The sequence below is a fragment of the Brassica rapa genome, chromosome A09 (assembly GCF_000309985.2).
Source record: "Brassica rapa cultivar Chiifu-401-42 chromosome A09, CAAS_Brap_v3.01, whole genome shotgun sequence".
Lineage (NCBI taxonomy): Eukaryota > Viridiplantae > Streptophyta > Magnoliopsida > Brassicales > Brassicaceae > Brassica > Brassica rapa.
In genome coordinates, this window is record NC_024803.2 from 15,006,668 (window position 1) to 15,024,272 (window position 17,605).

General features: G+C 33.1%; 2 protein-coding genes and 1 pseudogene across 2 annotated transcripts; 2 read left to right on the forward strand and 1 right to left on the reverse strand.

Moving 5' to 3' along the window:
* Positions 1-8,798: 8,798 nt before the first annotated feature.
* Positions 8,799-9,845, reverse strand: LOC108869735 (glycine-rich protein DOT1). Its single transcript, XM_033278325.1, has 3 exons — positions 9,809-9,845; positions 9,606-9,656; positions 8,799-9,451 (listed from the first exon to the last, which is right to left on the reverse strand). The coding sequence occupies exons 1-3, from the start codon at positions 9,843-9,845 to the stop codon at positions 8,799-8,801; spliced, it is 741 nt and encodes a 246-aa protein (XP_033134216.1).
* A 196-nt stretch (positions 9,846-10,041) lies between these two features.
* LOC103839534 lies at positions 10,042-13,937 on the forward strand (annotated as a pseudogene).
* LOC103839533 (palmitoyl-protein thioesterase 3-like) lies at positions 12,980-17,190 on the forward strand. Its single transcript, XM_033280969.1, is given in 8 exon segments — positions 12,980-13,217; positions 13,304-13,430; positions 13,534-13,647; positions 13,751-13,816; positions 13,898-13,936; positions 14,244-14,366; positions 14,448-14,694; positions 14,697-17,190. Coding segments are annotated over 8 exon segments (954 nt in total). The 5' UTR covers positions 12,980-13,032; the 3' UTR covers positions 14,750-17,190.
* The last annotated feature ends 415 nt before the right edge of the window (positions 17,191-17,605 follow it).

Sequence of the window (17,605 nt, forward strand, 5' to 3'; positions counted from 1 at the left end):
ATAAAAAAATAAAAGAAGTATAAGTATCTTATAAAACATTTACAGGCATTTCGGCGAATCCTATAACATCTAAGACATTTGTTTAGATATCTAAGTGTCATTTTTATTGTTTTAATATCCCCTATATATTATTTGAGAAGCATTACAACATTTTTTGTAGTCATGTGTCATCAATATAATGATTCTTAGAATTCTTAGAATTCTTAGAGAAATATGTTGGTCCATCTAAATATATAATAAGCATTTTATCAAAACTAACCATAAATATATTATTAATGTGCTTCATTATTTTTTTAAATAAAATTACGGAATTTCCTAATGTGGCTAAAGTATATATGACAATTAATGATTTTGAATAATAAAGATTTGATAAAAATAAGGGTGTCTTATATTATATTTTTTTAAATTTAAACTATTAAAATAAATTAAAAAACCATAATGACCATATAATAAAAATTAAAATTTTTCTTTGTATGTTATATTTTGAATTTTTAAAAGCGATTATAAATTACTAAAATTTTTAAAAATTTCACATTCAAATTTTGTGATCCATGGTTTAAAATTTTTGTTATGACTTGGTACAAATAATTAAAAAAATCATATAAGTTGAAAGTCTCATTTAATAAGTATAAAAAGTAAAATAAATATATATATATATATATATATATATATCATTTTAAATTAAATTATATGACCATATAAAAAGATATAAATATCTTAATTTTGAAATTTACTGTGAACAATTTGTTTTTGATAAAAATTTTGAAAATTATTGACAACTTAATTTTTTAAAAATATTATAAATCTCTTAATCTATTAATCTCACAGTGAAATTTGTTATCAGTAATTTAATTCTTTTGCTATAACACATACAAATGATAAAAAAATATGAGCAAAAATAAGCATTTAATAAATATTAAATTATGCTATATATATGTTACTATCATTTAAATTTAATTATATAAAATATCAAATAGAAATTTTTTTTTTAGATTAATCAAATTTATTTATATGTTCTCACCTATTTAATTATATAAGTAATAGTTACTGTCATTTTAATTATTCAACTAGATTTTGATCCGCGCTTTGAAAGCGCGAGATATTTTTCGTTGAAAAATTTATTAATCCATCTATTTATCCACTAATATTTTAGGCCCGTGCGCTCAATTTTCAGTTCGACTGTAATTTGTTATTTTTTATGGTTTTCGGTTTCAGTTGTGATTTTCTTTTTTTTTTTGAATTAAAAATATAGGGACCGTTAGATTATTTGTAAATTTAGGTTTGGTTTCAGATTAATTAGTTTAGCTCTCAATTTGATTCTGATAACGTATTAAAAACTCGATAAAGTTTCGAGTTTAATTTGGTGCTGGTTCGATACCTGTTTTTTTGGACAATACGGTTAAAAATCACATTTTTGTATTTTTTTGAAAAAAAAATCGGCTAAATTTAAATATTTAACATATAATATTCTTGTGATTTTGTGTATTGAGAAATCTGTATCTTACATAGTAATATTTCTTATCTTTTATAAATATATTTATATTGAAGTTGATTTTAATAATGAAAATAAATTATATTTAAAACTCTTACAATATATAATAAGAGCCATCAAGTACCGTAAAGCATTTGTTAAGTTGGAGACATTTGATAAGAAGGGTTATAAAACGGCGCCCACAGCTGAGGAATGGACTAGAGCAGCCAATATTTGCGATTTTTTGGGTCCTTTTGCTGTGATCACAAGCTTGATGTCTGGTTCGAATTACCCGACTGCAAACTTGTATTTCTATCAGGTTTGGATGATCCATGATTGGCTTCGGAGAAATGAGGAAAGCGAAGATGAGATTGTCAGATACATGGTGCCACCGATGAAAGAGAAGTTCGACAAATATTGGGATGAAGTCAGTGGTGTTTTTGCAATGGCAGCAGTCTTCGATCCACGGTTTAAGCTTTCAATTGTCGAATGTTGTCTAGGGAAGCTTGACATGAGTACCCGTGATGCAAAGGTGAAGAATTTGCGTGACAAGCTGAGTATTCTGTTTGAGTCATATGACAAAAAATCCAAGAATAACTCACCTTCCACTGAGCCACGTGAGACCACTTCACAAAAAGCATGTGCGGCAGGGTCAATGGGACTGTTTGTGAACTACAATGTGAGTGATTTTCAATTTTTTTATCTTCTAATTTTTTTTTCCTCTCTAATATTTTTTTTTAACTTTCTTAGGATTTCTTTGCATTTCGCAAAATCAGTGGCATTGTGAGTGGAAAGACACCTCTAGAAGCTTATCTTGAAGAGCCACCTTTGGACATTACTAATTTTCAGAGCTTGGACATCCTCGATTGGTGGAAAGATAATGCACATCGGTATGGTGACTTGGCTGCAATGGCATGTGATCTTCTAAGTATTCCAATCACAACAGTGGCTTCGGAGTCCTCCTTCAGTATTGGATCGCGAGTTCTAAATAAATATAGAAGCCGTCTACTCCCGAAAAATGTGCAAGCTCTGATATGCACTAGGAATTGGATCAAGGGATACGAATCTTATGCACATGGTAAATAACTCAAATTTTAATTTTTTTTAAGAGTACCATTATCCTTTATCCTAAGTAAATGAAGTTTTTGATATTTACAGATGAAGAAATCGATGGTGATGGTGAAGAAGAGAAATTACCATCATTTGAGTCCATTGTCAACGGAGAAGATGAAGATGATCAAGTTTGATTTGGTGTTTTGCTTTATATTGATTTGGTGTTTTTCTTTATTACAATGTGAGATTTCTTGTTTAAGTTGATTGGTTTTGTTTTCACTACTATGAATTGGTGTTTTTCTTAAATTAAATTTGGTTAAGACTACATTAACAAAACTAAGCTAGGATCAAGCGTTAAACATGGCTAAGAAAGACATGATGTGGAACTTAATGATCGTGTTTTTTTTTTCTGTTTCCCTTTTTTCTTTGGTCCTTTATATATTCATGGTTCTCTCTGTTTTGTATTGTGTTATCTTGAATCTTCACCATCTAGTCGATGGATCAGAACCCAAGTCTTGTGATTATTGATTTGGAATGTTGCAATGTAGTAAAGTGTTCTCGTTCTTTTGTTACTTCTGTAAGAAGGAGAGCTTGTTACTTTTGTATATGATCATTGAAGTTTTATAGTTATGAACATGTTATTTCAAAAACAACAAAACCGTTCACAACCATACTATACAATGATTTGAATCCCATCGCACTCTTTCCCAACTTAAAATATTTTCTGTTTTATTGCTTTTAATTATTAGTTATATCTGCAAGGATTTTGCTTGGTGGATTACTTGTTTCTTTTAGCTAAAGTCTAAGAGTTTGATCATGTCTAGGTGTTTCAAAAGTAAAATTTAGAGTTAATCATTGCAGTACAATAACATTCCTAAGAGTTTCTAAAAATTCGATCATGTCTACAAGAACTGTTATAGTAATTTGGTTTAATATAGACGCGTCCCGCGGGACGGTCCGCGAAGGCCTATATGTTTTGCGGTACGGGTTTGGGTAGGTATTTTAAAGACCGCATCCCGCACGGGACAGGCCCGCTGTGACCCGCTCGATGACTGACCCGCCGCGGTACGGGACGGAACGGGACGGATAAACCTGTTTGACATCTCTAATAATAACTTCCAGAAAACTATCAAGATTTTTTATTTTAAAATTAACATTTATAATAAAAAAATAAGAACCATTTTAAAATTAATTCATAAAAATAACCATTTTTAATAAGAACAAAAATTATCCATGTTTATGTTAACGAATATAAAAAAAAAGTAAAAACTAAGCTTTAAAGCCTATAGGATCAAAAATTACATGAAAAGTTACTGGTAAGTTGGGCTTACAAATCAACGAACAACTTTTGTTTTCTATAACTCGAACCAAAACATGTTTAAGTATCCTAAAACCGACAAAAGAGCATGCTTAGGTTTTAGGAGAAAGTTGGGGAGAAAGTTGGGGGATCTTCTCTTTATTATCGAATATCTCTATCTTTTAAGATTGGTATTTGGAAAATTTAGTTACCATGTCAAACAAAATATATTCTCTGCGTGAAAATCTTGTTTCTATATATTATCTTTTGAATTTAGTGTATGTAGCAATTAAAAACGATGGATAAATTGGCTTAAAAATATACAAAATGAACTTAAAAAACGATAGATAAATTGTTTAAATTATTGAACTGTTTTGTTTAGTTGGACAGAAACATACTACTTTCTAATTTATTGGGCTTTTAATTTCCGAAAACCATTAAAAACAATTAAAAAGGTAATTGAAATTTTTGTAGTTAATTAGAAAAGTCAAGGGCATAATCCTAAGAAAGATTTTGCTTTAATAGTATAGATATATATTTTTTTATTTTCATAATATGTTAGAAACATATAATGTATAAAAAAAATTATACATATAATATTTATTCCGCGCCTTGCGCGGATTTTAACCTAGTATGATATCTAGTTTTAAACTGATTTTGTCATTCATAAGTTATAATAAATTATTTGATCTGGTTCTTTCCTGCATGATCCGCTTGATCTGCACTTGTCCCGCTTGATCTGCACTTGTCCTGCTTGATCTGCATGATCTGTCTTGCTTGAACTGCTTTTACCATTCAAAGCCGTACGAATGTATCCTGAAAAATATTTCTCGCAAGACGAAATCTCTACGTACAGTTTAGATTTGAATCTAACTAGCGAAAAACTTTCGTCTTGTTTTTTTTCATTTATTCCTGGTTCAACCCAAGAATTTTGTTGGGTCTTGGAATATACTCCATCTCCGTTTCTAAATATAAGATGTTCTAGGAAAAACATACTTATTAAAAAAATTACTTTTTATTTAAAAAATATTATTAAAACCATAAATTAAACTTATTCAACCAATTACAAAACAAAACAATTAAATTGGATTGATTACACAGATTTGGATAAAATTAAAATTACCTAAAAATACTAAAACATCTTACATATTAGAACACAAATTTTTTTTCTAAACATCTTATATTTTAGAAAAAGAGAGTGCATTAGTACACTATATCTCATTACTTGCTCTCATGGGCTTTAGGCTTTTTTTTTTTGCATATGAGAATAAATTTCAAAACCAAATTCATTTACAATGAGGTCCGAAAGCAGAAAAATAAAAAACAAACAGAGGCCCAACAAAGTCCAAAACAAAAAAATGCCAAAGGGATTTGAAAATCGACACGACAGTACGAATACAAGCAAGTGCGGGACACGTGTAAGAACCTCAGTGAAGGAGGAGACACGCGTCGCAACGGTCGGCCACCGTCATCACCACTTGAAAATCACCGCCGGAGCAGCTTTCCGTCGATCCACCAGAAATACTGATCTCAAGAAAGAAGAACCGTCGAGCCAACTTTAGTCGAAAAAGACAAAATAAAAATATGAGACTTTAGCCGTCGGATTTCCACCACCAAAAAACTCAATCCGTCGAAACCGAGAATAAAACCAAAAAGAAAAACACTAAAGGAGTTAAAACCATAGCCAAATCGACCTTCACTTTGTAGAGATCCAATTGCATGCTTCAAAACAAAAGAATAAATGAACCAAAATAGTCTGAAGCGAAGATTAGAAAGAAACCCGAATTAACCCGGAAAAGAGCTAGACGACACCATCAGAAAAGACACTGTGATCGACATCGCCGGAACCAAGTGCCAATGAATCACCACAAAGAGATGTGATTCACTGGTACCAAAAGCCGAACATCAGCACCAAGAGAACATGAGAGCTTCCATAGCCAAAAACCGGGCACACCATGCATAAGAAACCACATTCCAGAACTGTTATCCACGATGCTGAGTAAACAAAGCGCTGAAATTTTTTCCAGAGAAACAATGAGAACTCTCTCTCTCTCTCTTTTCTCATTTTCTCTCTGAAGGATTTGAGAGACTTAAGAGAGAGATGACCTGTATCATGAGCCAACATGAAGGATTTGGGGTTGCCACGTACCAGGTATTTTGACTTTGCATAATATTTAACTATAAACTAGATTTTGATCCGTGCAACCGCACGGGTGTTTGTTTTCACTTTTCTATACATAAATTATTGTTTTAGAACATAAGTGGTATATATTTTTAATATTAATCATATACTTCAATATTTATATAACTATTTCAAATACAATAATTTTATAATTTACATGTTATAATTAATTAATTGTTTAAACCTTATGTATTTGCCACTTCTTATTATATATTTATCTTATTGTATTTGCATTTAGTTATTAAGCAAATTAATATATTTATGAGAAAATATATTTAAAAAATATTTTGTATTTAATTTATGTTAAATTCTGACCCGTATTTCAAAACTGGATTTCTTTTTACCAATATTTTTATGCTTATTCATTTTAGATAATTTATTATTGTATATATAAAAGTGTAAGATATGTTAATTTTTAGACATGTATTATATAGTTTGTTAATTTTAAACCGTTCTATCATCATATTATATTTTAAATAAATAGTTTATATTTATGAAAATAAAATTTATAAATTTATCAATTGAATATAATTTTATCATATTTATTTTAGTATAATAACTATATTTTAACATGATCATGACTATATAAGTAGATAAAATAGGATATAATTTATTTATTTTCATTTCTAAACGATAACTTAAAATACATTAAGTTATTGTTTATATATTATACAGATTTATTAGAATTTTTAAAATATATTTACAATGAAAATATATTATGATTAAAGTAGTTACAAAGATTTTATATTATTAACTTTAAAGAAATACATGTTAATTTTTATACATGTATTATATAGTTTGATAATGTTAACCCATCTTACCAACATATTAGATTTTATTTTTGAACATAAATATTTTATAATTACGAAAATAAAATATATAAATATATAAATTTAATACAATTTTATTATATTTAGCTCAATACAATAATTTTAATTTAATATGATTGATTATGAATATATAATAACTAAAATATTATAGATTTTATTATTCATTTTATATAGCTGAATATATTAATGTATAATAATATTTTAAACTAATTTTGAAATTAGTGAAAATATTTAAATATAATTTCGAAAATGAAGATCTTGTAAAAATATTTTTAAATAGATTTGTTAGAATTTTAAAATAAATATATTTATATTTAAAATGAAAAGATATCAAAAGATACTATGATTAAAATATTTTAAAAATTATATTTATTATTAGTCTAAATTAAAATATAGTATGAATTTCTATGAATAGGTCCATTATGTCCATTTTTAAAAAAATCACATATGAATCAAGGTTGTGACTTCTGTTTTAATAGTATTGATTACATAGTTTTTTTTGTGTTTTTTTGTAAATTTGTCGTACAAATATACCTTAAATTAAAGCAACAAATTAGTAATCATATGCTTTACCACAAACAATCAAAGTAAGTATGCCCTTTTTCAAAAAAAAAAACAATCAAAGTAAGTTCACGTCAAATGTCGGATGGCGGTTATAAAAGATGTTGGACCATAGATATAGGCATATAGCTAATTGGAAATCTTATATATTAAAACCGAAATCACAATCTTGAATCATGTATAATTTTTTTTTAAAATAGACCTAATGGATCTATTTATAGAAAGTCATGTTACATTTAATCTATAATTTTATCATTTAAATTTTTGGCCTACCATAAACTTTCATTGGGCTATCAATAATTAGATTTAAACAATAGATGATTCATTAGATTTATAGATAGTATAAATTAAATAGATATAATTTAATGTTGTAATACTATACCTCCATATGTTAAATATCTAAATATTTGTCGATGTTAACTTTTAAAATTATAAAAAAAAAAATTAAATAACAAAAATCATATTATCTAACAATGATTAATCTTTACTATCTTAAATCAATGATTTTTTTTTAAACTATATAGTTTATTTTAAAAATTAAACAAAAACTAAATCTTTAATTATTTATTCGATAATATAAATCTATAAAGCGAAAAATTTAATTTTTTAAAGAACTTTCTAATATTACAATATCTTTGAATATGACAATAAAAAAATATTTTACTAATCTTTATATATATAGTTACGATTTTAATAATTAAATATTAATCCAAAAATAAATATATAGAAGAAGATACAAATATATGTGAAAGTTTGAAACAATCTATTCAATGGAAAAAATATACTGTTTTAAAAATTGATAAACACATATATATTCTAATATATACCAATTTATAACTGAAAATAAAATATTTATATAAAAATAAATAAAAACAAAAATACGTGCAGTTGCCAGGATCTAGTTAGGTTTTAAATTGATAACCTATGTTTATGTTTTTTTAGAGAGTTAGAGGATCTTAAGACATACTATTCTGCCCGAATTTTGTATTCCTCATTCGCTACTCCAAGCATGGTTTTCCTATTTTTTGTCAACGCATAGTTTTTCTATATATGTCCATAATTACGTTGTTTTTGCTGCAATTCTTGGACATTCTTTGCTACCTTCAGTTTTACTCTGCATAAATTCGCTTGACTAGAAGTCTTTGGTAGTGTCCATGCTTTTGTTACTTTTTCTGCTTTATTTTTTTCTTCCTATTAGAATCAATAGTAAAGTAAGGTTGCAGCGGATAAATAATATAGTGGTTATACATTAAGGAAAACATAAAACTTTCATTGTGCTGAAGCCTATAGACACTCGGCGAAGTGAGGTTGTGCACACTGTTACATATAACTTTATTGTTGTTTAAGATACATAATACCTTGCGCTCCAAGATAAAAACACTTCCTATTTATTGGCAGATAGATCTACATTCCGCCGCCGCCTCCTCGTCCACTACCACCTCCACCTCCTCTACCTCCTCCGCTGCCGCCACCTCCTTTGTGTCCTCCCTGGCCACCACCGCCGCCTCCTCCTTTGTGTCCTCCCTGGCCACCACCGCCGCCACCTCCTTTGTGTCCTCCCTGGCCACCACCGCCGCCTCCTCCTTTGTGTCCTCCCTGGCCACCACCGCCGCCTCCTCCTTTGTGTCCTCCCTGGCCACCACCCCCGCCTCCTCCTTTGTGTCCTCCCTGGCCACCACCGCCGCCTCCTCCTTTGTGTTCTCCCTGGCCACCACCGCCGCCTCCTCCTTTGTGTCCTCCCTGGCCACCACCCCCGCCTCCTCCTTTGCGTCCTCCTTGGGCACCACCCCCACCTCCTCCTTTGTGTCCACCCTGTCCTCCTTGGCCACCACCACCGCCTCCCTTGTGTCCTCCTTGACCACCACCACCGCCTCCCTTCTGTCCTCCTTGGCCACCTCCTCCGCCTCCCTTCTGTCCTCCTTGGCCACCTCCACCGCCTCCCTTTTGTCCGCCTTGGTTGTATTTGGATTCATCCTCTTTCCCGCCAATGACTTCATCGAACCCACCTATTCCTTGGTTGAGCTCATTCTTAGCGTTATGTGCTTCTTCGAAGAAATCTCTCCACCATGTTCACAGTTCCCGTACTTACATGATGACTTTAACTCGTCTACTTGGTTTGCACCAGCTTTATAATGTGAGAAAAAAACCCGTCAAACATATCATATTGATACGCATAAAGAAGAAAATGAGCCAATTGTGTACGACTCTAACCTTGTTTTGCGTCATCGACGGAAGCAACAGCTGTGGCGGCTAAAACAGCCGCTAACAAAACACACCAAACTACAAAAGCTCTTGTATTCATGATCTTCAATGTTTTGCCGCATGCAAAATTACACACCCAGCGTCTTCGTATTTATAGTTGCACCGTATCCTTAAGGAACAAGCAATTAAGAAACGATATACTAAAGAAGAACCAAGTGGTGAAGAATCCTGAGGGCACATCATGACCATAGCGTCTTACTTGTCAGTTCGAAATTTAGCCTGTAAGCTTACTTCAAGTCTGGAGGCAACACGTACGATTTCAGGTAGCCACGTACCAAGTTTGGCGGGACTACGTACTTTTAATCAATATATTGTAAATCCTTACGGCAAAAGACGAAAACTAACTATTAAACTATGTAGCTTTCATAGTTACTATCTGCATGTGCTAATGGTGACACCTATATTCTGATGTTCCTGCGAGCTGTGCAAGACATTGGCTCATGATGTTGGCTCATCACGAGGTTCATCGTTGGAATCGGATTCTCCTAATCTTACCAAATATCATCCAAGGCCTTCAAAGGGTGAGATAAACACAACAAAACAAAGCTCATCATCTAATCACTTTATTTGGTTGAAATTATGCAAAGTTTCGAACAACCATTTTGTGATGTTACCATATCTCCAAAGTTCTGCTCCTCCAAAGGTAAATTAATACCGTTATATCACTTCCTCTTCACAAGAATCTACCTTCAATAGTTAATTTTTTTTTAATAAGTTTAATTATTCTTGGATGAGAAGTTGAAGGTTCAAGGGCAATATCGTCAAGTATTTCCTACCCAAAGAGCCAATTTGTTTATGGGGAAAGCTTGCTGCAACAGATTCAGGCTATAAGATGGATGGACTTAACATAAGGAACAAAAATTTACTCCGTTCTGCTAAAGAAAGATTATTACTTGATACTCATGATGAGTATGGTGGCGTAGGAGTTGATCATGGAAAATTACCATCAAATCCTAACGCTTTCGCTTCAATGCTTCGAAACTCTCTCTCGAATTGGAGAACAAAGGCAAACTAAAAACCAAGGAAATTTAAAGCCATATTCATAAAGTCATTTTCTTTAATCAATTTTTCAAAAAAAAATTTGTAGGGAAAGAAGAAAATTTGGTTGAAGTTACCTGTGAAAAAATCAGAATTAGTTCCAATTACCTGTGATTGTCTTCTCTGTGATTAATCGGAGAGTTTTTGTTTGATATTTACGTTAGTTAAAAAAAATTGGGATTGTGCAGGAAGGATTTGAGTATCATCATGCAGAGAAAGGATATGTGATGCTAACTTATTGGATACCAGAGGAGGAGCCTTGTATGCTTCATGCAAATGCTTCACATCAAGTTGGTGTTGGAAGGCTTTGTCAATATAAAGAGGTATCAAATATGTATTATTTTGAAATCTGAAAACATTTAATTCTTTGAAGGAGTTAATCTAATAAAATTTTAAAACTGTGATATCATTAGGTGCTTGTTGTGCAAAAAAAGTATTTGTACTTCGTCGAATACAGGACTATGGAAATTACCAACTGGATTTATTAATGAAAATATGAATCAGAAGAGATTTTCTCTGGCGTTGTAAGAGAAGTCAAGGAAGAAACAGGGGTAATTAAATAAAAAAAAATCATTAGTATAAATCTTGATTTTAAACTTAAAAATCCACAAGATAATAACCATGTATCGATGTTGTGTTCTTTAGGTAGATACAGCGTTTCTAGAGGTTATAGCTTTCAGATAACATGCACATAACGTTGCGTTTGAGAAATTTGATATCTTCTTCATCTGTATGTTGAAGCCACTCTCTCATAAGATCATCATCGACAATCTTGAGATCAAAGCCGCAAAGGTATTAGATTCTTGCAGTCAGATCACAAATATAACATCAAAAACAGGATCACTCGTTCTTCATCCCTAGTGATAGGTGATTGCTTTTGTGTGTTTTCCCAGTGGATGCCACTGGTGGAGTTTGTGGACCAACCGATGATAAAAGGAGAAAAAATGTTTAAGTGAGTGATTGAAATCTGTGAAGCAAGATTGATACATTGATACTGTGGTCTTTCTCCTAATAGAATTGTCTCTACTTTTGATGGCAGGCCTTCTCTCTACTACAACGTTGTTCATGGTGATGATCCTTCCCACTCCAATTGCACAGCCGATTTTTATTAATAATCGTACCGAATCAAAAGTTAAGTGGTTAGATGTTGTGTAGATATACTTATTCCCATGTAATGTATTATTTGAACATTCTGTTCAAAAAAAAAAAAGAACATTCTCTCAGGTATAGTAAATACTAAAGATAGTAATAGCTCTTCTGCCAAATCCATGTCCCATTCCATATTGTATTTGCAATTCCCACACAAACATTAATGAACATTCTTTGGTTGATTCCATTTTTCACAGACCGGATGATCTTCATCGTATTCCATTTCAGAAGGGAAAATACAATGGAACGTTATGTATATAGTAGCTAGATCATCAAATCCGAAACTGAGCTGGATAAAACTTGCAAATGCGTTAGGTCCATGAGGAACTTGAGAACTTTTCATTTAGGATAAGTATCCAGCACGAATGCAAGTAGATTCCACCACACTGGTTTATCTGTATACCCACATATAATACCCGATAGAAGATACGACCACTAGTATATGTAACATATATGCTGTATGATCCAGCATCATTAGTACAAAGACAATATAATAACAACATAGACAATGTAATAAGAAATTAATCAATGGCAGTGAGTCAGTGTAGAGATAATGGTGTGAACTTGTTGACAAAATTGTGTTCTTGTTTCTTCTCAAGGCAACTATCATCTTCTCTGAGTTCACACTGCTGATTTCTGTGTGTAATTAGTAATTAGTATTGGAAAATCTAAATAATTTCAGACAGTTGTTTGATTATGGATTTGATATGGACATAGATGTTGTCTTATATCCTAAGGTTTGTTCTCGTTCACATTCTGTAGCTAATATTAGTCAAAGGCTGGCCTTGGATGACCAGTAATTTAATTTCAGCCACAAGTTTTATTTGTAGATTTCCACATTTTGTAGGTTTGTTATAAGGTCTCAAAATTATAAAGTTTAGTTAAAAGTTTTTAAGATCTACTTAATGTAGTATAGTTTTTTTGGATCTTATAATTACATAATGCATGAGTTCTATATATAAGTAGAATGCGACATATCTGAGCTCATGAACTAAAACGTGATGTTGACTTGATATACACTTATTGTTTTTATACATGTGTATACCAGCTAATGTAAATACATTAATTGCTGGCATGTGTATTGCAATAGATGGTCAACTAGTTTTCGACTTTTAGTTTACACCTTATATATATTCCCATCTCAAAAGTTTTGGATACAACAAAAACATAAACGCCAATCGCAACATTCATGTTTTGTATGAGGAAGAAGCGGTCTGGACTTGCGGTGGCGCTTGTATTCTTAGCCTTGGTTCAAGTCTCTGTTTCAGTTCCGTTTATAGTGCTTCATGGAATTGCAGCTTCTTGTTCTCAGGGTAAAGAAGCAAACTTCACGCAGCTTCTCACTAACCTCTCTGGCTCTCCTGGATATTGCATGTAAATCCACATAACACTCTATTATCTTTCTTTGCTGTTATCTTATGATTACGACTTTGGTTTGATCCAACTGTTATGGAATCCAGAGAAGTTGGAAATGGAAAACGCGATTCATGGTTCATGCCACTTATGAAACAAACGGAAATAGTGTGTGAGAAGGTGAAACAAATGAAAGAGTTGCGTCAAGGATACAACATTGTTGGAAGATCTCAGGTTCTTGATACTTTCTTGAAAAACCCCGAAGAAAAATCAGTTTTTAATCGTTGCCCTTTTTAGTTTCATGGATGGATGATAATGATGATGAACGGTGAAACAGGGGAATCTAGTGGCTAGAGGCTTGATAGAGTTCTGCGATGGTGGACCTCCTGTTTTCAACTATATATCTTTAGCAGGTCCTCATGCTGGAATCTCCTCTGTTCCTTTGTGTGGTGTAAGCTTTTCCTATTTTTCCTTTAATCTCTAAATCTCTTTTACAGTGATTTGATTTTTATTCAATCTGTGACAGTAAATTTCTGTGTTTTTCTTGGGTAAAGAATGGATCACTGTGTGAAATAGCAGATAAGCTGATCAAGTCAGAAATCTATAGCGACTTCATTCAAGTAAATATATATATATCTTCCTCTATTTATCAGGATTAAAATTCGTAACTAATGATTAATTAAACTTTTTAATTACTGCAGGATCATCTTGCTCCTAGTAATTATCTCAAAATCCCTACTGTAAGTTAACTCAATATTGTAAATACTAATTCAATTTGAACAAAGCTACAAAACTGTACAAAATTTTGATTGAGACAATTTTTCAATTAATAATGTGAATAATAATTTGGAAATTTTTAGACCTGTATTTGTAATCCTTAACAATTCCGATTATTCTGCCTTGGAAAGTTTTCCTAAACCAAAATACACTACTCCAACATTTATTAGTTTAGAAGAATAAGAATATGTGTGTTACAAAAAAAAGAATAAGATTATGTATATTTTTATTAGATTTTTTACAGAATCTTTGTTTTATTGGTTTTCTCAGGAAATAAACAAGTACCTAGAAAAGTCTAAGTATCTACCTAAGCTTAACAATGAGATACCAAACCAAAGAAACTCCACTTACAAAGACCGTTTCACCAGTTTACACAACTTGGTTCTTGTCAAGGTTCCATCTCCTGAAATACCATACTCTTTTTTTTTAATTCAAATGAATCCCTCTCTTGACCATTCTGTTTTGTTTTAACAGTTTCAAGACGATAAGGTTATTGTTCCACAAGATTCATCTTGGTTCGGGTTTTACCCGGATGGTGCATTCAAACCACTTCTCTCTGCCCAACAGACAAAGCTATATACAGAAGATTGGATTGGTTTGAAAACATTGGATGATGCTGGAAAAGTGAAGTTTGTTAGTGTAAAGGGTGCACACATCATAATGGCTGATCTCGATGTTGTCAAATACGTCGTGCCTTATCTCCAAAATCAGCCGTCTTTTCAACAAAAAAGATTCAACCGCAAAACGAAGGAGACGTTGCGTCCTTAAAAGCTTAGTGACGATTGTGTAGAACAAGAATTCTTATTCAATATAATATTAGATACGTGCCTAGAGAGAACGCATTGTGATTGATCTTATTTTATTTTTTAAAAAAATATTCAACAGATTTATAAGCAATCAATCAAATGAGCATATTAACAACCAGAGGGCAATTCACCACCAAGTACGCAAATAGAAACCTAGAGAACACCTATTATTGCTTCTCACACAAGTTTCATTTTTTTTATAAAGAAAAAAACTTTTCTATTTTCTTGTTTATCTTCTGACAGGTGAAGAAGTAACGGCTCATGCTCAAATCACCTTACACGTCATTCAAGAGATGGTGATACGAATAAAACAGAGCTCTAGTTCTGAACTTAAGAATCTGTTTGTTGATGGTATGATGCTTACTTTCTTATTGTGATCCTAGACACTACACTACTAGAAAAACATGTGACAAGTTAAGAAGATATATTCATTATATCAAAAACTTAATCCATTTATTTTGTGGAAGAATGAATACTAATAAAGAACCCAAGCACAAGTGTTTATGAAAGTACATTCCACATTCTATATGGTATCAGAGCCGTCGCTCCTAAAAACCTAAATTTTTCTATCATCCTTTTCTCTTACGCTAAACACAAACACCATGACTTCTCCAGCACACTCCGAGATCACAGTCAACTCGCAAATCGTTCTTAACATCAATATGTCCAATGTTTCTAAACTCTCAGCCACAAATTACCTCATTATAGAATGTGGAATGTACTTTCATTAGATGATAGGAGACTACAATATATAGTTCACGTAGGAACCTAAAGCTAGGTTAACACCATTTACATAATAACCCTTTCCATATATACATCTCTATACTCAATATCAGCGTCCCAAGAACGCCCCTGTTCACACAGACAGACCAAGCTAAAGAACCAAGTGTACATCCGTGTCTATCGTTGACACCACATCCGCCTTCTCAATTACAAGGAAACAATCGTGATACCTTTCCAACAAACACAACTCCCTGATAACAAGACTACACGCAAGACCATCAGGTCTAATCCCACGGACCAACACCAAACGGAAGATCTTCTCAGCCGCTTCCCATCTCTTCATACATTTTACTGTATTAGCGACACAACTAAAACATTCAGAAAGAGAAACACCACCGAGTTTCACCAACTTAGAAAGATCCTCACCATTCTCCAAAACCCCTTGAATCAAAACACTAGCAGTAACACGATTCGGCAAACACCGTGTTAAGCACGCACGCACGCACGCATCCATCCCCTTAGCCAGCTTCAAAGCTTCATCAATCTTCCCCGCATCGCAAAACCCGTATAAGTGATCACATCAGGACAGAGACCAACACAATCCGTCTCTTTCATCATCTTCTCAGCCATATCCAAATCTCCCTTATCAACAAACAACTCAGGATAAGTAAGCAGACTTTACAGCCCATAACCCCCACTTTGAAAGCCCTTAGAGGGAAGAAAACCCAAGCAAAAAGAGATAGAAAACAGCGTGATCCGATGATGGCATGGAAGGTAGGATTAATGCCTTTGAGAGATCCACATACAGAACATAGCAGAGGCTAAGCTTGGCCTTGAGTGCCTATAAGTGGCGATCTTGTTCCTGATTGTGGAGTCCAGGAGAGAGAAGACGTCGTCATGTGTGCGATAGATGTTCCGATGAAGGCGATTGTTCCTTTCTGACCAGATGAAGTTGGACATAGCTTTCGTTGGCAATTTGTACCCTGATAGGCGATCAAGTTGTTTAAACAACCATTCCAACTTTGATCACCTAGGAACCCACACCGGCGAGTCACAAGAGCTAGGAGTCTATCCGAGAAATCACATTGAAAGAAGAGGTGATCTCTTGACTCATTAGCAGTATTACACAACAGACAAGTAGGACTGACAATTAATCATCCTGTCTCTAGTCGGGCAACGATCAAGGGTTACAAGCCAGCAAAGGAAAGAATGTCGAGGGATTCCACCAAGAGGCCAAACAACTGTTGACCACTGAACACGGGGGTGACTATCAAGAAGAGATAGATACATACTTGCAGATGAGTATTTTGAGTAGATTTTTCCCATCAATTTCTCATTCATAGTGGTCTGGAGTATCTGTTAGGGTAATAGTCATTAGGTGAGAGTGCAGTAGTACCTGATTCTCTGTTCTTGCAGGTCGAAGAAGCCAAGCTCCATCACGGTGCAAGTCACTGAGGGTGGCTGTAGCCCGAATACCCAGAGGAGGAGATTGGCGAGGGTTGAGAAAGTCCATCATACTTCCAAGCGGAGACCAGTTGTGTTTCCAGAATAAGCAGGTACGCCCATTCCCCACTCGTAGGTGTAAGTACTCAAAAGCTAGGTGCTTTAGCTTTAAGAGTTTGTTAGACATCCAATAGTTTGATAAAGACCCTTTTAGAACCATGTCAGTGAACCAAGCCACCCAAATAGAACAAACAACTCAGGAAACTTCCGAGAACGATCATCCTCATCGTCTTTAACATAACAAAGATGCGTTTAGTTTCACTTTTGTGTAGGTTAATTTTTTTCGAGATTGCGAGTGGGTCCCTGGAGATGAAACCGTTGAGGTGAAAAGCTTTGTGGGTTGAGACTGGAATGAGGGAGAAAAACGACGACGGATCAAGTGGAGTAGCATACGAAGACTACTATTAGGCCCATTAACATCCAATTAAGAACCCAATAGGCAATGACAGCCGCTCATACTTTCATTGTTGCAACTCAGTCAGGTAACCCTTTCGGATTGAGTATTTCCGTATAGGGATATAAAATTTATTTAAGCATTTTTACACTTTGGATCCGGTTCATGATTTTTATAGTTTGGGTTTGAATTTTTGTATTTTTAGC

What these genes read in the sequence shown, in the direction of transcription:
- LOC108869735 (XM_033278325.1), bottom strand. Translation starts at nt 9,845, where the DNA reads ATGGTCATGATGTGCCCTCAGGATTCTTCACCACTTG. An exon ending in TCAGGATTCTTCACCACTTG is followed by an intron (nt 9,657 to 9,808) that starts GTTCTTCTTTAG and finishes GTGTTTTGTTAG; the next exon opens with CGGCTGTTTTAGCCGCCACA. An exon ending in CGTCGATGACGCAAAACAAG is followed by an intron (nt 9,452 to 9,605) that starts GTTAGAGTCGTA and finishes CATGGTGGAGAG; the next exon opens with ATTTCTTCGAAGAAGCACAT.